Raw genomic sequence first — 23,193 nt, 5'->3', positions numbered from 1 at the left:
AATGCTCTGCTGAAAGTTTTCATTCTTTGTTTTTCAGCTGGTAGCGCATTTGCTGCTTGTGAGCTGACCATAGTTCTGATGCAACAATGGCTGTAATGAATGCACGAGGGATATGTTACATGTGCGATTTCTGTCTGATGTATCCTATGTAATGCAGTATGTCAACACATTCTCTGTTGTTTGGATTTATGTTTAGTTGCCACTTTGTGCAATAAAATGGTTAATTATTAACAGTGCCGTGCACTGTAGAGACAATGCTGCTGGTTCTGCCAGTGCAAATATATTTTAGCCTGAATACAGTAGGAATAGACAGGTTTTGTCTATACTGTTGTATACAGCCTTTATAGATTGAGCTTTGTTGGTTGAGCATGTTGTAAAGACAGTGTTTTGCTGTTTTTGCTGTATTTTCAGTTTGTCTATGTTTGTCCTTTTTGCTACTTCTAATTTTAGTCTTTTTTTTCTGGGAAAAGATGGCCCATTCACTTTTGTACTGGCCCACCCAAAATACAATTTCTGCCTACGCCACTGGTTGTCCTCTCATAGAAATATCATTAAAACCAGGCTGTGTATTGTACCTAATATATACTTCAAATAATTGTGTAAGTAGTAAAACAATAAAAACGGGGCAAAAAAAAAACATTTTGAGTCCTCCCTCCCTTGCCTCACTGTGGTTTGGTCCACTTGCTTGGTTTCCTCCTTTACGTTAACAGTACACAGAAGTTGTAGTAAGTAGTCAGTAAGTAGGCTGGCAAGGCTGTTTTATTCCCTTTAAACATCGGATCAAGTGATTTTTTTTTTCTACAGATGATGCTAAGTCATTAATAAATTAGTCATGACAAAAAAAAATGATGTATTTTCCACGAGTACGCTAGGTTAGCAGTTATAAAGTTACTTAGCTTGTTTGGTAACACTGGTTACAGAAAATGAGCCGAACAAAGTCACTCATTTGGCGAGAGCGTTGTGCTCTTCTAAGCTGTGACAAGAGTGTGTGAATCAACCATTTAAGTTAAACTTTACTAATTTAGCGGCCGGCTGGCTGGCTAGTTAGTTAGCTTGCTTGCTAGGAGGCTCAGTTCTCAGGTCAGTAACATCTGTATTAGAGGAAAAAAAATCACTTCAGTAGATGTTTTAAGTGAACAAAATAGTCTTCCCAGCCTCTTTACTGGAGTTCCACAACTACACAGTTCCTATACAAGTACAATTGTGACTGTATTATCTGTGTCCCCTTCAATAATTGCTCTTAAGAAATGTTACGTTTATTGTCGCCCCCCCCCCCCCCGTTGCTCCATTCCACACTTAGCGCCCGCCCAAGACAATTGTGATTGGTTTAAAGAAATGCCAATAAACCAGAGCACGTTTTTCTCCCATCCCAGAATGCTGTGTCGACTAGCCAGACCCTCGTCTGCAGCGCTGTGGAGGAAGGTCTGGCAATGCGCGAATGCAGAAAATGAGACCCAGTGGGCTAACATTCCGCTAACCTGCTGCCTCTGGGTCTAACTGTCCCTCCTCACTGTCCGCTGCTCCGGAGAACGTCTACCGAGCTGCTTCGGCCGGCTTTCCTCCCAGCGAGCTGCGACACTTTACGGCCCTACTGACGCGTGTTGTTACCGTGACAACTAACAACAATCACCATTTTGTTTTGTACTAATCAAATGACCACAGCAAACACTTCAATGGCCTTTCTATCCATTTTATTTCTATGGTCATTACCCCCTGATTGTGCCCTGTCACATGCCCCTGTAACAAAGCCCTGGTTGATATTTAACACAGCTTTTACCATCACTGACACTGTAAAAGTCTGTTTTATATACAGTATAATATATTATTTTGTGCTGGGCGAAATGGACTCGATTCACCCCCCCCCCCCCTTTACTTAAAATCAGCCTGCAGATGACAAAGAAATTGTTCAAAACAAGTTTTAACTTTATTTTGTTTTGACTCATACACACACGCACACACATACACATGGGGCATGTACACCATTATGATTATCCATGCCAATTTTGTGGAACTATATATTGGTTTGACTGTTTCCCCTACATTTTTAACATCCCATGGTCTCGTGAATGTAGCATACCTGTAGCAAGCTACTTCGTAGTAACAAGCGGTAAAAAACGTCGACGAGGAGCTCCGTGCTACAAAGCGGCGGTTGCTAGTTGTTTAAGACCTCCGTCACAGCTCGGTCGTATCCGCGGCATTTAGTAGATGTGTTGAGACGCTACAGAGCTCTGCAACACCGGCTCCGATGCTCTGCATGGTGCTCTGCATGGTGCTCTGCATGGTGCTCCATCAGGTCAGCGTTAGTTGGTGGTTCAGTTATTCGAGAATAGGTGACTGTGAGCGGGTAACGTTACAGAGCATCGCAAGCTGCCAGTCATTTTGGCGGAGATTACGGTTAAGTAATCGAAACTAGTGTTGCCAACTCTTTTCCAATGAAAGTAGCTAGTAGTGGTGGGCGGATCAATCCAAATATGGATAATATCGATACTAACGTTTGTATTGATATTGAGCAATACCAGTGTAATGATATCGATACTTTAGTTTCAGTTTCTCTCCAGTATGCACTGCTGCGGTTTCATCAAAGAGGCGGCTGGCAGTCGGTGTCTGTCTAAGTGCTGCTAATGTGACACACATTAGGTGATATGTATTGGTATTGGTGATACTGGCCCTGTATTTATTTGGTATCGGATCGATACCAAATTTTGCAGTATCGCACACCACTAGTAGCTAGCACCAGCTCCAAAAGTCGCTAAAAGTAGCTAGATGACGTCATACGCTCATTTGCATATGTGTGACGTCATTACGCAATAATTTGCATAAAGCTTAGTGGTTGTGTCAGCAAGGCAGATAGAAAGAAATAGAAATCTTTAGCCAAATAATCACAAACTCACTATGGGAATTTATTTTATAATTATTACTAGACAGCCTATATTTGAAGTTAAAAAAAACAAAACAATAAAGAATTCTCAAAGAAGGCTGGCTTGCCCAGGGCCAGGCCAGCTCAGTGGCGTCTTTCTCCCGTCGCGTCCTGCTGTCTCTTTTACCTACACCGGCCCCCGCACCTTGTCCCCCCACCCCTTCTACCTGCCTGCTGCACATGAGGAGAGAGTAGAGAGGGGAGGGGCTCTTCAATCTGTATTTTAGTAGTTGCTAATTACATCATCAGAAAATAATCTTACCTTTGAAAAGGCTTTTCCTCCTTTGAGCTCCTGGAGAGATAGAAAACAAAACTGTCTATGTCAGACTGCTAACACAGTCATATCCATAAACATATTACATCACATTATAAGTGTGAACTGATATGTGACCTGGGACAGGTGCTGTGGGACAAACCAAGTATACGGTGCATTACTTTCATCATGCAGCCGAAACCTTCCTGTATTATTGGGTAGGGTAAAATGGCATTGCCTTTAAATGTGGCTGCTGGGAATTGTAGTTTACCTTACGTACAGAGACCCGGCAGATGCAGGGGTCCAACACTCCAGTGATTGGATTAGCAATCATTTTACACACGAAAGAGAACTTCTTCCTCCATCGAACACAGTTCTGCTGCACCTCCTCCCTACACACACACACACACACACACACACACACGACTGTCTATCTGACAAACCATACAGTTTAACGAACATTTCATATGTTAACATTAAAAGCGGGAGTGTTTCTGCCTTTTCAGCACCAAATGTCAATTTGACATCTTTGAGTTGGAGTTATTTTAGCATTTAGTTACAGTACATACACATAATAATAATAATAATAATAATAATAATAATAATAATAATAATAATAATAATAATAATAAGATTCAATAAAGGATTAAACAAATTCAATAAGTGGATTCCGTATTTGATTTGAATTCAATACAATAAAAAGCTATCATACGACGTCCTATGTTATTAGGTCCGACCTAGTTTTATGTGAAAGTGACTCAGGAGCTAATTCAGACATGAGGCTGACATTTTACTCAGAATCGTATTTACATATGAGGTGCATGTCTGAAAGAGGCTTTGCTTTACTGAACATAGATGCTTCCTGTAACTCTTCGGCTCCTTGTGCAAGGCAGTGAACCTAAAAGTGTTCTGTGAATGTGAAGCAGAGTGAAGCCAGTCTGGAGCTAAGACTACTTTAGCTGGAGAAATAAAAGAGTGTGCTCTTTATCTCTTCTTTTGTAGAATCTAGGAGGCCACAGAGGGAAATGAGGACTCATGGGATTGATCCAGTGTGTCCCTCCCTCGGTCTATAAACAGGCTTTTCTTACTGAACTAATGAATAAAAAGCAAAGGTAAGCCATAACAGCTTAGACCACAGCAGTATCATCAGGGAACTTATACTAACGCTGTCAGGGTTACTAACATTTTTCCACACTTTAATACCACAACACACACATGCCATCAGCATGCTTGGCTTGTCCCGACTTGACTGGTAAATTTAGATGTTATCGGTCCCTGCCCAGTTCATGTCAGAGGAAACATTACATGAGAATCGCCCAGCTCTGTATATGATCAGATCTTCAGTTACACAACACACGTGCAGACTCAGCCTGCTGCATTGCTGATAACAGATAGTCCTACATACTTGCTGTTTGGAATGTGATGTCAAAATGCAAATCCACATACACACTGTGATACTACTGAATTTTTGAAAGCTAAACCTGTCAAAATTAATGCAATAATTTTTTTTTATGCTTGTTCTGCGATTTGGGCCTTGGCCCACTCTGAAGTTTGGGAAAGACGAGACTCCGGGACAGGAGCTCAGTCCTTGTCGCAGAGGCTGTGGGTTCGCATCCAACTGCAGCCCTTTGCTGCATGTCATCCCCTTCTCTCTCCCACTTTCCTGATTTAATCTGTCCTATCAATAAATAGTTTTAATTATCTTTGTAGCAACTCATTTGGCAATGGCTTAAATGTAACGGACGTTCATTAATATAAAAAAAGTTAGGCACTAAAGCTTTAAAGCTGCATTAACGGTCTCGTGTAGATACTCAACTTGCTGAACAGTAAACAGTTATGTGTCTCTTATTTTCAATTATCAGCGGAACAGGCTGACCTGAAGTTTACAGCTCTTAAAAAACAAGCCTGGGGGCTGCTAGCTGAGGCAGAAAATGGCCAGACAGGTTCTACCACTTCTTCAGCCAGACTTACCTGCCTTTACAAACACACCATTGTCCAGCAGGTAGATACAAGCAACGCTTTCTCTCACAATGAAGCTTTGCTTTATGTAGCTAGTTGGTCAAAGCCTCAAAGCGACGTTCGTAAGGGTCACGTAGTAGTCAGGTAACTTAGTGACCAATACATGATTTTAAATATCAGTAGACATTGTTGGCTGAAAAAAATATGGTAATTACACAGAAATGAAGTAAACAACAGAAATGTGGAAGGATTAAGAATGGGGATGTCAGCATTCTTATGCCAGAGCCACAAAATGGTGGCAAGCGTGGTGAGATTGACGCACCTGTACAGGTTGTTTTAAGTCGGCCTTAACTTTGAAACACTTTGCTTCAATCCTCATTAATACAACTTTAACATGTGAAAACGTTTGGGAACCACAGGTTTAAGCTACACTCTCATTCATTTTGGAGCCAACAATGAGCAATTTGAATGGAGCGGGGGAAATTAACAGCTCTGTGAGTGACCAGCGGAAATTATCACCAAAAGAAAAACTATAGCTACAACTGAATGTTGGTGTTTCTCCAATAGCAGCTGTCCACCTTCCCTATCACCCATCAATCAGCTGATTAACTTCCTCAATACAATACATGTAGTTGTTGTTGCTGCCATCCGTTTTAATGCATGGGCTTAGCCGATGAACGGCACACCACTGTGTGTGTGTGTGTGTGTGTGTGTGTGTGTGTGTGTGTGTGTGTGTGTGTGTGTTTCTTCAGTTCCTAAGTTAAGTGATAAGCTAAAGTGACGGTTTAGAGGTAAAATTACGTGATGAGCTCAGAGTTCAAGAGTTACAAAGTCTTATGTCTGGAATGAAGCTGTCCCTGAGCCAGGTGGTGCGGGACCAAGTGCTACAGTACTGTCTGCCGGACGGCAGCAGACTGGGGTAGTTTGCGTCTTTGATAATCCATATGGCTTTCTTCCTGCACCGCTGATTGTAGAGGTCCCCCAAAGATGTGTCCTGGCTCTGTTCTGGTGATGTGCTGAGCCCATTTCACCACCCTCTGTAGAGCCTTACGGTTGAGGGCGCTACAACTGCCATATCAGGTGGTTATGTCAGTCAGGATACTCTCGGTGGTGCACCTGTAGAAGTTGCAGAGTATCTTCCTCAGCCTGCAGAAGAAGAAGAGCCGCAGTCTAGCAGTATTTGTAATAATGCTGGTTAGGGATGTAACAATGCATCGTGAATTGTTTAAAAATCTATATAAATGTGTCAAGATTACAACCGGTTGAGATAAATAATGAATTGTGATGCAATATTTGAATGGCCTAGGGCGTAATCTACTTTTGATTTGACTTGTTTTTAAAAATTTAATAATTAATTTTTTATTAAATGTTTGTTATTTAAGATTTTGATAAGAGGATCTGTTGTTTTGCACCATTTATATAAATAATACTTTTCAGTCATTTGTCTGCAGCTCATTCTGTTAAAAAAGTAAGTATTGTGAACTTAAAATCGTATTGAATATTGACTTGAGTTACATCCATAGTGTCAGTGTGGTGAGTTTAGGTCAGTTCCTCACTGGAACAAGGAACCTGAAGCTGCTGACTCTCTCCACTGTAGTCCTGTTGATACAGATGGGGGGGGGGGTGTCCTTCTCTCTGTTGCTTCCTGTAGTCCACAATCAGCTCCTTTGTTTTGCTGATGCTGAGATGAAGTTGTTTTCTGGGCACCAAGATGTCAGGGGTCTGACCTCCTCTCTGTACGCTGTCTTGTCGCTATCGGTGATCAGGCCGATGACCAACATGTTGTCAGCAAAATTTATGATGGTGTTGGAGCTAAATGAAGTCGTGTGTAAACAGGGAATACAGGAGAGTGCTGAGCACGCAGCCCTGAGGGGCGCCGGTCTTGAGGGTCAGGATGGAGGATGTAGTGGAGCCTATCTGCACTGCCTGGGGTCTGCCCGTCAGGAAGCTCAGGATCCAATCACAGAAGGCGGTGTTGTTCCCAGGTCTCTGAGCTTGGTGACGAGCTTGTATCATCCCCTGGATTGTTTTTTGCAGCTGTAGCCGTGGTCCTGCTCGACGCCCTGCTATGCTACTACTATTATTTCTAGTCATAGTTCTATTATCTTTATTGGTACTACAATTGCCACTGTTCACCATACCAACTGCTATAATTATGATGTATCATATTTCTCCATATTGGGGGGAATTGTTGGGTCTTTGTAAAGTGTGGTCTCTACTGTAGTATCTACTGTATGGGCAAGATTGTCTCAAACATATCTTTACCTTTTCATGTGATATACTACTTCAGTACAGAACAACAAATAATACTGGGACCACTACAGATGATCATTTAATATCTATTTTCAATTTATAGAAACTAGGGGTGCAATTAACAATCATTTAATTGTTGATTAATTTGTCAATTATTTTCTCGATTAATTGATTAGTTGTTTGGTCTATAAAATGTCAGAAAACTGTGAAAAATGTCAATCAGTGTTTTTAAAAGCCCAATATGGCATCCTCAAATGATTTTCTTGCACCACAACTCAAATATATTCAGTTTACTGTTGTAGAGAAGTAAATCAACTACAAAATATTCACATTAAGAAGCTGGAATCAGAGAATGTTTAATTTTTAATAAAAAAATTACTCAAACCAATTAATCAATTATCAAAATAGTTGGCCATTAATTTAATAGTTGACAACTAATTGATTCATCTTTGCTGCTCTAATTGACACCACCGCTGACTATCCCTGTAACAATGTGGCTACAATTAAGCACATTCATCTCCTCTCTCTTTCCATATGCATGCATCCATGTTCCAGAAATGCTTGTTACTAACTTATCCCCGGGGAGCTAATTCCCCGGAGTCCTTATGTTTTCTTGCCTCGCAGTTTTCCTTGGAATGGGGTGGCACCTAAATCATGGTTGTAGCTGCCGTGGTCTTGCTCGACACCCTGCTGTGTCCTTCTACGCTCCGCAACGCCCCGCTTCGCCCTACTATGCCCTGCTACGCCCTACTATGCCCCACAACGCCCAGGCTACGCCCCGCATCGCCCCACTACGCTAGGCCCTAAACTGCTGCAACTATTATTTCTCACAGATCCCGTTGCTCTGGACGGAGACCAGTGAAGGATATTAGAAGCACATTTCCGGTAATGGCTGGGCGTTACTGCGCAGCCTCCAAATGAGAGAGATGACGTAAATGTGACGTGAGCAACCTGTCTGAAAGTTGTAAGTCTTCTGGTAGCTGTGCCAAGAGAAATCTCAATCATTCCCAATCTTGCAGCGACGGAGAGCGTAGGTATATGTAAGGAGATAACATGGACACAGGCTAATTATTGCTAACTAAAATGCTAGTTAACATTAGTAATTACACTTAAACAGCTAATGTGAGATGCCTGCATGCTTCTCCTGTACTGTACGTTATTTCTCTACTGTGCGACAGTAAGTCGCGTGGTTATGACACAATCGTTAGCCTATTTTTACAAAAACGTCTACTACGGAGCCATAACGTGAGGTACAAGGTAATGGAGCCTTTTATACATTGTCGTGTTTCTTTAGAAATAAACAATGGACAAATATAGTCTTGAAACGCTTCAGATGTAAAGTTATTCGCTGTCAAAGTGGCACCAAAATGGCGCCAAACTGAATGGCAGTCAATGGAATGCTAACGGGAGGTGATGGCTTGTTAGCATCAAAATGGCGCCATAGGAGCTACGCGGTCCCGGGAGAAGCTTACCCCCTTGGACGAGACGGACGAGACCCGGTCGGACCTCTACAGGAACTTCAGGCTTCTGATTGGCCAACATGGCTTAACAGTTAGGGTTATATCGCCACCTGTTGGTTTGGCATGCTCTTGACAGCACTTGATATTCTGTTTTTACGTTTTCATGTGAACAGTTGTTTTTTTTAAACCTTGCTTGTGTGGACGAGATTTATTTATTTATTTTTTTTAAATCAAAGGAGGAAAAACTCCGTTTATAAAAATACCCGTGTTCTTGTGGACTAGGCCTTAGTACATGGGGCGCACGCTGCACCAGGTGAGCTACCAGGGCGCCCGAGCTGGAGCAAATTTAAATGACAATTATGCTCTCACACACACACACACACACACACACACACACACACACACAGGTCCATAAGTCTCTCCCCACCAGAATTATTTTGAGCTAAAGCTGCTGGTACAATAAATGATAAAGAATTATTTAGCTATATTTGAGTTCCGTACATAATGAACACACAGATGGACAAAAGAGAAGTAAACTATGTTGCAGGAGTGGTTTGAGAATCTTTTTTAAGTGAGCTGGGTGACCATTGAAATCTACTGTAAATTATGTGAATCCACGCTGACTACAGCTGCAGATTAATGTTTTTAAAGCCACCTGTCAAGCCTACAGTATATGACACATTTCGGGTGGGAACGTTAACAGGGTATGCATGATGGCAAAGTTCACTCTTTTACTGATTTACACAAACAAGATTTACACAAGAGATTTCCAGTTCTGAAAACAGAAAAGAAAAAGTGGAAAGCAATCCAAAGATAAAAGTTTGTAACTCACATACGTTATCTCCTTGTAATTTCAATTAATTTCTTGTTTTATAGAACATGTGATTTATAACAACAATCAAGATAAGTAACAACATTTGATCCAACATATTAAACTTGCTGTGTTAAGTTCCTTTTTCCACATGGCTGTGAAAGTTGACTTCTGTTATTACTGATAATAGCAGACAAGGTAAAGCCTGATTTATGGTTCTGCACTAAATCTACCCTGTAGGTACTTTAGTAGGTACTTACGTAGGTTCTTACATAGGTACGTGTATACGGACTCTACGCTGTACCCTACACCGTACCCTGGCGTGCAACTCCCCAGAAATGTAACTACCAACTAAGGCGGGGTACACCCTGAACAAGTCGCCAGACTATTACAGGGCTAACACATGAATCCCTTTTACACAGCCTGTTCAAGGTAGGAATGTTGTGCCGTTATTCCGACTCATCGTTCTGTATAAAAGGTACAGACACGGAATAGGGGCAAAGAGTTGTTCTGCTGTTAAGCCAGCAGCAAGAGGGAGTAACAGAGTGGTATCAACATCTGTAAATCGTGTTAAGTTTCATGTTAGTTTTTGTGCTGTCCACATAGTTTAATGGTCATCAGGATTTCAAAAACTTCTGTGGATAATTGTCTTAAGGCCCTGACACACCAGTTTGACCGCCGGGGACTAGTGGCGTCGCCTCACATCAGCCCTTGTTGCCCTTGTCTTGGCCAAAAATTATCACTGGAACACACAGCAGAGACTACAGCCGACGGCCAACTACCACGTACGTTCTGCGCCTGCGTGAGAGGAAATAACTCTCCATACCAGCAGGCGGCGGTAATCTATTCAACATTTAACAAGGGAAACCGGACAACATTGCTATGATACCCACAACAAACAGCGTTTGCTTGAGCAGCAGCAGAACAGAACAGAGCCTATGGTCCCTCTGCTTCACTCCCCACCAGGAAGATAGCATACACATGGCTAACTGGACTGTCCCTCTTCCGGGCTGTCATCCGTTTTCTCTGCAAATAAGTCTCCCTACAATGGGAGCGGAGCGACCGACTGGCCCGTTACTGGCTCGTTAGCTAACGTTAGCTTGCTAATTTCATCCACCCAACAGATACAGAAAACAAATGTAATCCCCAAGGGGCAATGCATTTTTACATCATGCATTCACCATACACTGGTTAGAAAATTTGTCACTCATCTGGCGATAGCAATGTGCTTTCCTACGATGTGACAAGAGCATGTCAATTAAACATTGAGTTGTTACATTTAACTAATTTAGAGGCTAGCCGGCTGGCTAGAAAGCTAGCTTGATTGCTATTGCTAGGAGGCTAATTGTTTAGCAGTGCAGAGGGCGCAGAGAGAGAGGTCTATTACGGTCTTTATATTAAATATCTAGGTATAGGATATTAGTTTATTAACGTTTATTTTGTAATGTGTAGGTATGTAGAGATCTTTTAAAAGACATGTTATTGTTGGAATAAATATACCTACACAATGTTGTTATGTATATCTTGTTGTATGTTGTGCCATTTTATGGACATAATGTACAGGAACATTCAAACGTCATTTGACGTTTTGACAGCTTTTATATGTGTATTGGATTGATCAGATGAGATGAAAAATGAAAGGAGCCTCGTGTGTGCCTTTCACAGTCGTATGTTTGTTTTCCTCACTCTCGTTTTCAAGCTGAACAGCCAATCAGTGTCAGCCGAAAAAAGGCCCAACTAGGACCGACAGCTTGGTGTGTCAGGGTCTTAAGTTGAGGAGTTAACTGTTTGGTTTGAGCCTTGCTTTTTACCTGTGTAGAGTTTGCTGTTTTTTCCAATAGCAGGGTGTGTAGCTGAAACCTTTTTTGGTCAATGTTTGTACATGTGTGGTGCGTTTCATTTCCTCTGAACCAAATTAAACCATTTCCCCTATAAAAAATAAAAAAATAAGCAGTAAACAGTAAAACTTAAGTAAAGTGACTGAACAGTTGAATTCACAGTATAGGAAATATTGATATTGCACAGTTTTGCAAAATGTCTACTAAGCATAATATGACCTTTCTGATTGTAACCATATAGGATATCTTGGTATTATATTCAAAGTCTGATCTTTCAAAAAAGTGTAAACACACCTGACACTGAATAGTGAACGCAGAAAAATCACATTATTTACAGTCAAAGCAGACAGGAGACTCTGGGCAGATGCACTGGTTAGAGACCATCCAACTGGTTACACTTCCCTTTTCTAGAGCAATACTGCAACTAGAAACCACTGAGCAAAGTTGCCCAACACAGTTAGCTACACTATAGGAGACAGTACAGTACAGCAATGCCACATTGGCAAATAAACCATGCTGCAGCAAGAACGTCAACTAAGGTACAGTAAGTTTTAACATAGTCTGGCTAAACAGATGTACAGTATATGCTGGGATAAAGCCTGACATCCGTCCCTAACCTGTCCATTATCTATTTTGCATGCCACCGACACTACATCTGGGGCCCAGGACAGTTGTGATTGGTTTTAAGAAATACAAACAAGCCAGAGCGTTTTTTTTCCCCTATCCCAAAATAGATAAGTGGTTAAGCCAAACCATACACCAGTGCTGACACAGCGCTGTGGAGACTAATGTAAACAAGATTAAGTGGAAAGCTAGTATATGGCTGGACCCTGTATGGTCAGTGTGCTAAATGGTGGCCAAATTGTTACACGGAGAGTCAATGGCAGTGTATATAATGTAAATGAACACAAGCTTGATTAATTATTGTAGTATTACAGGCCCGTTCATTACACTAAATGTGTGTTCCTGGGGAGAAAACCTCACTCTACAGCAGGGCCAAACTGGGATAATAATTCAGGCTGGAAATCTAACAGCAGTCCAGGCCATTACCCACACATTCACAACAGCCAACGTATAGCTTACTGTAACTTCGGTTTACTCTTACGATGGCCATTCTCATCTCTAGCAGGACATTTTTAACAGTGAGGCCAAGTTCAAAAAAAAATTGATTCACTATAATGAAATGGCTACTTTGGGGACTAATATCATCACATGTGAATACAATTGGGTTTATTGAATCCACAAGAGTCTCAGTTTTGCAGTCATACCCAATTTATGCAATGCCAAGACTGTTTAGGGACTCCAGTATGCAGTAAAATTCGAATACACAATTTTTAAATAGAAAAAGTCCCGCCCCCACTGGAGAGGAAAACAGCTTGCCGCTCTCCATTGATTTGTATTGCGTGAAGGTGCCTCCTCGTCAATTTTGTCTGCTAGCAAACAACAGAAAAATACCCAAAAGCAGCTGTGTGATGATTTTCACTACTAACAATGCAAAGAACCCATAACTTAATTTTTCATAAGCTGCCGACCCGAAAAACAGAGCTTTTATGAAGACAAAAGTGGATACAGGCGTGAGTAATCAGCAGGAAGATTGGAGAGACTGGGATCCTAACACTAAACTAACGATATGCCTAACGTTATGTGTTAGCTTAATTCACAGAAATATAGTTAGCCTTAAACTGACATTTGGATATTTGAATTGGTAACAAAATGCTTGCTGCAAAAGTTACGTTGTGCATGTTGTTAGGATCCCAGTCTTCCCATTCTCCCTGCTGATTCATTACGTCTGTATCAGCTTTTGTCATCATAAAAGCCCAGTTTTTAGGTTTGACAGCTTATAAAAACTTAAGTTATGGGTTATTTACATTGTCGGTAGTGCATCCCACCACACAGCAGCTTTTAGGCATTTTTCTGTTTGCTAGCAGACGGAATTGATGATAAGGCACCTTCACGCAATACAAGTCGACGGAGAGCGGAGTTGTTTTCCCCTCCGGTGGGCGTAGCTTTTCCGAGTATGACACTGTCTCTGTGGGTGAAAATAAAAAAACGCATGGTTTTTGCCCTAAACTGCATGTGATTAGCATAAAGTAGGCATGTCTGTAAAGGGGAGATGCGTGGGTACCCATAGAATCCATTTTTTCATTCAGATATTCAGAGGTGAGAGGTCAAGGAACCCTTTGGTCTTGCCTAATGGAGCATTATATAGCCCATTCCCTGACACGCTAGCATGACATGATTGGTAGCAATGGATTCTTAGCTTGTCTAGTTTTATATGATACCAATATGTTCACTTTAGAGCTTGCTATAGCCTGGTAAAGACAGTAATGTTGGCCGAAATCGACAGCGGTCCCGCGGGTCTCCAGGGGTTAACACCGGTCTGACACTCAAGGCCAATCAGCTGGCAACGACAGTTCCCCCGGTGATCCGTGATAGGTTTATTTGCGGAGAGAGAATATCGGCACACTTTCATGTCTGTATGCAAAATATGAAGCTATATGAAGCTGGTGATTAGCTTAGTTTAGCATAAAATACTGGAAATAAGGGGAAACAGCTAGTCTGTCCAAAGCTCTCCACTGTTTGACTGGTAATATTGCAGTGATTACAAGACTCTACAACTGGCCTGGCCAAGAAATACTTCCAGCAAAACTCCCCATACATACATTTTTACATTTCGTTTTTTGAACAACGAACAACATATAACACAGTGTGTGAGCTTTAGAGGTGCTGGTAGGTGGAGGTTTTTTAACCTTTGGACAGTGCCAGGCTAGCAGTTTCCCCTTGCTTTCAGTCTTTATGCTAGGCTATGATAATTGTCTGCTGTTTTTAGCAAACAGACATGAATGTGGATCTATTCTTTTCATCTAACTCTTGGAAAGTAAGCAAATAAGCATGTTTTCCAAAGCATTTTCAAAGTAATTATCAATCCCAGGCACTATTTATTAACTCCGTGATTAGTATTTCCATTAACCCTGTTTGTGGAAATGTGTGCGGCCTGATGGTGGCTTGGAGGCCCTTGCCGTATGTAAAAGAAAATATACAGTCAGGTATAAGATATGAATCAACAGGCAAATATAAGATAAAGAATGTCAGTTCTCTTTTATACTGGCAAACTAGACACCGTGAGCTACTTAATGTAGGTTAAATCAGTACTGTCTTGCAACAAAGAAAAGAAGAACCTTGCAGGCTTTTGAGAACATACACTGTGAAGGATACTATTGATATAATTAGTCACTTGGTGTGTTAAGCTGTGGGGCTGGAGCTCTTTACTGAACCTCTCTCAGCTGTTGTTTGTCCGTTGTGCAACAGTGCCTGATGTCGTAGGCAAAGCCTGTGCTCTATTAAAAGTATAGGAGAGGAATTTTTCCAAGTATTGCTGCTATCAGTGCATCTATGACTTTGCTGTTGGCAGCAAATGGAGAGTATCATCGCTCATTAAGTACATTAAAGAAAGAGTGGAAAGAGCTTATTATTTCTTATCTGTTGTGTGTGTCTTTAAAACATCGCCTAAAGCTGTAGTAGTTATGTTATAGAGCTGCCCAATCTTAGTCGATTATCAATTGCTCATTTTGGTCTTAGTCAACAAAAAATATTTAGTCAACGATTTGTCATGGTTTTTATGCTTTTTCATGCTAAATAATTTATTTCCAATAAATTTGTGAGCACATCTCTGGTAAACACAAGATAAGTTTTACAGAAGTGTTGATTGAATCAACTAATCGTTTAGTCGATAAAATCATGAGTGAAACAAGCCTTTATTTGATAATCTGTCATCTTTATAGGTTAAATTTAATCGTTAGTTTGCTCTTTTCATCTGTGTTATTAACATGACATGCTTCCACAAAAGAAAGTCTACGGAAGAAGATTAAAGCCACATGTGAAACATTTATTTAAGTTCTCAGTTTAAAGTCAGAATTCTGACATCTGACTTTAAAAACAGAACTCAAATACAGTTTTCACATTGGCCCTAATCCTCTTAAAAGTCACCCATTAGCAGTGGAAGTATATTATATATGCCTGAAGAAGTAAGAAATTCATCTTCAACTGCATGGTTACACCTTGAACGATTACTTGCACAATAAACAAATTCCTCAAGGCCTTCAAATACAAAGAACTCCTATTATTGTGTGTAAAAAAAAAAAAAAAAAAAAAATAGTGTGAAATCGTCAATATATGTTAGGCCAAAGGGAGGATGTACTTAGATACATCCAAAACCATGAGGCATTGAAGCAAGAAAGGCTTGGTGACAGGAAGAATGTTGCTGACCAAAAACACTGTAAAGGAATATTGCACAGATCACTGTTAGCACTACCTCCAACAAGCATTTAGTGAGCAATGGTCTTTATATAATGTTAAATACAAACAAATCCTAAAGACATACAGAAGTGTAATAAAGTGGCCCATTCTTGGCCACTTTCCATTTTGATTAGTGGATTATGTTCTTGGTTGGAATGTTGAATAACAGACAGACAGATGTTTTTCAGTAAACCATAGCAGTAGGCAGGGCTCGACAGTAATGGTTGCCCTTGGCAACAGGATTGAGTCAATTGGCAACCGTTTCATGGCCTGTTCAATATTTGTGTTTTTTTAATATATAAAAACAAATCAAAATTTAACCACACTGGAAAATGTTATTTCAAAAGATACAGTCAACGCATTTTTCCGTTCACGTTAACAGCGCATGTTAAAATCTGGTTTCAGAGCCTCATTACGGTGCCACTTCATTGTCTGCGATGCTCTCTGATGCTCCGAAACAGATGTTAGAGGCAACAGAAGCATCACTGCATGTCACACTAGTAAACACTAATAACACGTTACACTTGGCAGCAGGTAACATTAGCCTACCATTAGCTACAGTAGTAACTGGATTAAACACGGTTAAAATGCTGACAGTTAAATGGTGTAAAAGAGTGACTGTATTTCACTGTAGAGGATTACAACAGCGGGACGTACCACCATGATGCCGCTAAAGTTATGAGCTAAAAGACACAAACTAGCACTTGGTCACTGCTGTTATCGGAGAAACAACATAGATGGGACTAAATGTTGCGTTTACTTAAAACTGGTAAACCTCGTGGTGCATTCAAAGTTATTGTAAAATACCCTTTTCTGATCTGTTTTTGCCGTTTAACAGCAATTTACTGGTGAAAGAAGTAATTATTGTTAAAAGTTCTTATTACATTTTCAATTATCATTTAAATTCCCCCCTTTTTTGTGCTGATCCGAAAATGTATCCGATCCGTGACTCAAAACCATGATCCGAACCGTGAGCTTTGTGATCCGTTGCACACCTATTGAGAGGGCTAGGAAATGACTGTATATTGCAAGCCATTCTGTCGTTTCATAATTAAAATATGTGGGATAGTTACATAAGAAATGAATTGCTCCAAATAAAGGCAGTTTCAAACATGGCAACCCTATTGTTAATTTCGGCAACCAAAAGCTGATGTCTGGTTGCCAAGCTGGCAACCACTTTAAAAAGTTAGCGTTAACACTGTACCCAGAGGGCTCCTCACATCTACATTCTTCCTGGATCAAATTAACCTATTCCCATATACAATAACACATTTATTCACTGCACATTCTTCGAGCCATTTGTTAGGTAACTGTCAGCCAAAAATACCTGGTGTTCACTGAAACTGAGTTATTTGCATGCAAGCAAATGGGCTGCTTGCCTGTTTGTTTATGCACTGCCCTACAGACCCAGTTATCTGTCTTTTGATTCCATGCAGGAACCTCCTGGCCACTCCTGTGTCTAGGTTAAAGGCTACAAATGACAGGACTTCTACTCTGCAGCTTGCTTGAAGAGACTCAGACTCATTCAAGTCCATTCTAAAATATTTTTACATTTCATCCATGTTGCCTTATCTGTTACTTTATTCTGTATGTCTCACCATCAGACTGTGCCACTTTGCCACAAACACGTCATTTTTATATTTCTGTTTCATACAAAACAAAAGAACCTAAATACAACAACTTAATTTGTATCTAGCTTCAGACAGAGCTATGCTAGCTGTTTCCCCCTTCTTCCAGTCTTTATTCTAAGATAAGCTAACCACATAACCTGACTCCAACTCCACACACAAAATTGATATTGACTTTCTCATCTCAGTTACAGAAAGAAAGCACATACGTGCATTTCCTTGAATGTTGAGCTGTTCTTAAACTGTCATAAAAGTTGTTATTAGTGATTATTTTCATACCTATCTATCTCAGGTAATGAAATGTAGTCTCTGCAAGCTGGTTTAAAAAGAATGAGAACCAGGGGAGAAAAAAAACACGTTGAAAAATCCTAAACATGATGGTATGCTCTAAATGGGTTAAAACATGCAAAACCTTGGTGTGGTCCGTAGGCATGTCTATTATTCTTGGAACCTGCAGACCTGTCATGACACTTCCCCACAGCTTACTCATATTGAGCCACACATGTAATTAGAGTCTTACTGAAGTCAGGCCAGTGCAAACAGAATTCCATATTTAAAAAGTTAGATTTAGAAAATACAACAGCAACCTGTTTTTTTTAGACACATTGTCGTAGTTACTTGAGACAATCGACAGACCTCATCACATTGGACCGCTTTTATTAGAACAACTTTCTTCCAAAGATAGAGTCCCTATGTTTTTGTAGTTTAAGTTAAGCAACCCTGCAGAGATCTAGATGTTAAGAGAAGCTGGACAGTTTGAATCCTAGCAGGATAGTGAATGATATTTGCTCCCTCAACAACTTTGCCCAGGAGCCCTTGAGCAAACCACTTAACCTCAACATACTGTGAGGTTCAAAGAGGTGCAGCAGAAGTGCTGGGCAGCTCCCAGTGTGAATGTACTCCAGGGTGGAGCTGAGAAACAGCACAAAGGCAACTTTCCCTGGAAACATGAGGGTGAAATAACACTGTGGTATACTACTAGAACAGGACATGCAGTTTCATACCAGTTTTATGGCTTTAACCACCCCTTATCTGAGGTGGAACACCAACAACAGAGGGCAACTCCTTTGTAACAGAGTTATTTACATAATGTAGTCCAGCAGAGTGTCAACTATAGAAATGGGAAAACAAGTACATTTAACATCTGTAAAAGAAAGGTCAGTAAGTGTGTGGAAGGAGATTAACCACAAGTGTCGAATGCACGCAATAGTGGTTTTAGTGGGTTACAACAAGGAAGTGGCAAGTTGTTCCAAATAGCCTACCTGGATGACGAAATGGCAAAGTCCCCACCATCAATCAGCCGGATCTTGCAGAAAAGCACTCCATTAACAAAAGGCACTGCTGTAAGCTCCTCCAATGTAAAGTGCACTTGAAACTTGAACTTCTTCTTTTTTATCAAAAAAGACATTGTTCCCAGCTGCTGGAGTGTGCTCATGGTATGATGAACACCAATGAATGGACAAAACAGAAATATACTCTCTTTGGCTTTAAAGTGGGCGCCGAAAATCCTTCTTTGCTTCAACGTCAGCCATCTCTAAAGAATTGTTTAGACCTGGAATTGAAAAGAATACACTTGTTGAAGTTATACATAAAGATGAACACGGTTTCATTCGCAACTGCGTGTTACGTTTTTTGCAGCAATGACAGCTGTAGAAATCATGTGGTCCGTAGATTTCTCTATCCCCCAGTTGCAGATATAGCCTAAGACAACACCTCCTACATACATACAGTTTTGATTAATGAATTTAGTGTTTTCTAATAGTTTTTGATACAAAACATCGTTTGCTTGTCTTTTCTCTAAAGTTGGTAACATTTACAGACTCTCTCAGTGCAGATAGCTGCCACGCAAACACCGAAACCACCACTCGGCGGCTCACTAGAATAATCTTTCGTATAAACTTTCACAAACCTTACCGTTTCGTCGGTCTAATGCTCCTCATACTTGTAAAATAGTAGCCTACAACTGTGTACCGCTGCAGATAACTGAAGTCTGGGTTCTTGGCAGTTTCGTCGGTTTCAGTGCATCTTCACCAACTTTTCCCACCCCAGTAGAGTTCAACAACAGAGCGGCTCCGTCAACGTCTCAGATCTCATGGGGCCATTTAGGGACCGTCCACAAAGTCTGAGCAGAGGTGGGTAAAGCGGGATTTATGGTTCTGGGGACTCTACTCTCTACCAGAGCTTTCGCTGCCCTCTTTAAGAGAACAGCAGAGGGGATGCTGGGGTGTGTGTGGTAGAGCGAGTGAGATAGTGACAGGGATTATATTGCATTCCATTTATTTATTTTTCTCAGCTTTCATCATGAATAAAGACATCAACCAATCACATTGTAATTTTTACTTATTTGGATCATAATACAACAGGAGCCTGCTGTCCGAAACTTTCAAACTTTATTAGGCTACTTTCAACCTTGACAAAGGCAGCATTTACCAGAGACACATTCTGAATTTATTCTCAGAATTCTGACTTTAAACTCAGAACTCTAATACATTTTTTCACATGTTGCCTTTATCCTCTTCCATATAACTGAGCTGTACACATAGCGACTTTTATAAACATCTTTCTCTACTGCACAGGTCCCGGCGACCGCCAGTACATCCTTATTTTTAGGTACATAAAATGCGTTATACACAGAACGGCGTCACGCAGAGAAAAGTTAAGTCCTCTGGCGCACAGACAATCATCAATTCACACATAGTTAACAATTAAGCTAGACTGAAAGAACATGAGCGATACGGTCTGTTCAGCTCATAGTCTGCTTATTGCTCCAACTAGATTGGTCTGTTTTTCACACAGCTTAGTCCAGAAATTGTTTGAAGGTGTTTATAATATTGTTCATGTTTAACATAAGAATTCACTAGACCTGTTTCAATTAAACTGTGACTTAAGACAGGAGGTGTAGTTTTGAGCTGGAGTTTTGTGCAAACTGCGTTTGATGTGGTCACGCATCTTACAAATAGGGGAGAGGGTCTGCGGTCTCAGAGGGTTAGGGGATTTATTTTATTTTTTATGTTTTTGTCACACCTTGCTCAGTTCAACAGTTCAACCTTTGCTACAGATTTGTCAGCAAAATCCGGTAGGGTACTTGAGACACGTATGCGTTTCAATTTTGAAGATGGCTGAGCTTTCAATCCTTTCAGTTAACATCAGGGGGCTAAACGGGCCGATCAAACGAGCTAAATTCCTCGATTATTTAAGAAGGAAAAACATAGACGTGGCACTTATACAAGCGTCACACCTACGTAAAAGAGATATAAATCATCTACAAAATAAATACTTTGAGGTTGCTGCCTCATCTAGTGATGACACCAAAACCAAGTGCATCATCATGCTGCTGTTGCGGAAATCCGCACTTACCGTAGACAAAAGCAGTAAAGACTCTTCAGGCAGGATATCTTATATATGTACCACGATAAGGAGTATGAAAATAGCCTTTGTCTCGGTATATGCACCGGCTACATATGATGAAAGTTTCTTCCCTCGCCTAACCAATGAATTGCTCTTTCTCAATGAATATTCACTAATTATAGGGGGAGATATGAATGCAGTACTAGATTTAAACCAGGATAGATCAGGGGTCAATCACACAAAAGCCCAAAAACGCATATCGGACATGTTTAAAGCAGTTGTGGAATCTCACCATTTTACAGACATATGGAGGATGCACAATCCTACTAGCAAGGATTACACCTTCTTTTCCACACGTCACCTCACCCATTCCCGCATTGATTATATTTTGTGCTCCAGTGAGCTTAAGGCAATGTTCCACACGATAGCAATAGAACCAGCAATTCTGCCTGATCACAATGCGCTGATAACCACATTTCGTTGTTATATGTTAGGAGAAAGATCTAGGAGATGGCAATTTAACAATTCCCTTCTCCAAAACACCGCTTTTGATACAGAGTTTAGAGCCAAGTTGGCGGAGTTTATATCAATTAATACTGACTCAGTTTCGGACCCAGCATACATTTGGCAAGCCACTAAAGGATTTATTAGAGATTTCACATCTTCCTTTGCGGTCAATTTGAAGAAAAAGAGAGAGGCAAGGATTGTGGAGTTTGAAGAACGTTGTAAATCGTTTAAAGAACAGTCTCTAAAGACGTGTTTTTCTAAATCTATACATACTTTTTTAGTCACAAATCGAGCAGAGCTAAATGATTTGCTAAGAAGGAGAGCTGAATTCATAATGCACAGAGTGAGGCAGAACAACTGGGTCAACCTATAACGTTAGAGGAACTTAAATCAGGGTTAAAAACAGCTTAGAATGGGAAAACACCGGGGTTGGACAGAATTCCATCAGGACTTCTGCTACAATACTTTGACATACTAGGACCTACCATCTTACAAACTTTAACCTCGGCCATAGAGAGGGGCACCTTTCATCAACAAACCAACACTGCACTAATTTCGGTCATACACAAAAAGGGCAAAGATCCTACGGAGTGCTCAAACTACAGGCCCATCAGCCTCATTGGGACGGATATTAACCTCTATTCCAAAGTCTTGGCACTACGCCTAGAATGCTTTATTGAGAAGCTAGTCCACACCGACCAATCAGGGTTTATACCAAAGCGTCACGCTGCAGACAATATACGCAGATTATTCTATGTAATAGAACAAGCAAAAAACCTTCCAACAACAGCAGCAATTTTATCACTTGACGCGGAAAAGGCTTTTGACTGCCTAGCGTGGACTTGTGGCAAGTAATGGAGAGGCTTGGTTTGGGAGCCAAATTCATTGACATGGTACGTACTTTATATGCGAATCCCACAGCCATAGTCTCAACCAATGGCTCGAGACAGGGATGCCCACTATCTCCCATGCTATTTGCGATCTCTCTTGAACCGTTAGCCCAAGCCATAAGGCAAAATAAAATATGTAATGTCCAGATTAAATCCAATAACAACTCAATATCGTTATTTGCAGATGATATTTTGCTGTACATCTCTGACCTTGAGGACTCTGTCCCAAAAATTCTTAAGATCTTTAACGAATTTGGCTCAATCTCCGGCTATAAAATCAATTGGAATAAATCTAATATTTTTCTGTTGAACAACAGACAGGTGACATCAGCTATTAGTGATACAATACCAACCCAAAGCAAAATTACATATTTGGGCATCACCATTCACGCATCGCTACAGCGAGTTGTCTATGAAACTATACTAAGTAGTGTTCAAAGAGATCTGGCCAATTGGTCTGCACTGCCGGCATCGCTACGGTCCAGGATTGCTGTCATTAAAATGGACATAGTTCCTTGTGTGAATTTCTTAAGTACAATGATCCCTTTACCCCCACCAATAAATTTCTGGAAGAAACTTGATACCTTAATTCGGCAGTATATTTGGAATAATAAACAACCTAGGCTAAAATACTCTACCCTGCAACGTACCACAAATACGGGAGGCCTGGCCCTCCCCAACCTTAAAGTGTACCACAGACCTTTTCAGCTATGGGCCCTCCGAGTGTGGATGGACCCCTCATCTACAGTCCCATGGAGAGAAATAGAGCAGTCTAAGACTGCAAGACCTTGCCTTTACAGGTGTGTGTCCAAAAAAGTGTATGCTAGCCTATGGCCCTATTATCACCAACACATTGACCAACTTTAAACAGGTCGAGGAGCAACTACGCTACACCAATAAGTGGCATTTGAACACACCAATTTGGCACAACATACACTTAATGTCTGGTAACAAACATTTTGTTTATAACCAGTGGAGTGACAGAGGTATTTATACTTTAGACGAGCTATTCAATGATGAAGGTATGTTAAGT

At 40.7% G+C, this 23,193-nt stretch overlaps 1 protein-coding gene across 2 annotated transcripts in view; it reads right to left on the bottom strand.

Annotated features, from left to right (window-relative positions):
* The window catches only part of eeig1b (estrogen-induced osteoclastogenesis regulator 1b), a 29,340-nt gene extending 9,798 nt beyond the window's left edge, over positions 1-19,542 (bottom strand). The window contains exons 1-4 of one of the 2 annotated variants that reach the window (XM_078271207.1): positions 19,330-19,540; positions 18,678-18,967; positions 3,442-3,562; positions 3,180-3,209 (exon numbers count right to left, since the gene is read on the bottom strand). In XM_078271207.1, the coding sequence (XP_078127333.1) occupies positions 3,180-3,209; positions 3,442-3,562; positions 18,678-18,850 (324 nt within the window). In that variant the 5' untranslated portion in view covers positions 18,851-18,967; positions 19,330-19,540. Of the gene's footprint in view, positions 1-3,179; positions 3,210-3,441; positions 3,563-18,677; positions 18,968-19,329 lie in introns of both variants that reach the window. The other variant, XM_078271208.1, reaches the window with a different exon arrangement.
* Between the last annotated feature and the right edge of the window lie 3,651 nt (positions 19,543-23,193).

Source organism: Sander vitreus, chromosome 16 (assembly GCF_031162955.1).
Source record: "Sander vitreus isolate 19-12246 chromosome 16, sanVit1, whole genome shotgun sequence".
NCBI lineage: Eukaryota > Metazoa > Chordata > Actinopteri > Perciformes > Percidae > Sander > Sander vitreus.
The sequence above is the reverse complement of the archived record's forward strand: the minus strand, read 5'-3'. Positions and strand labels throughout refer to the sequence as shown.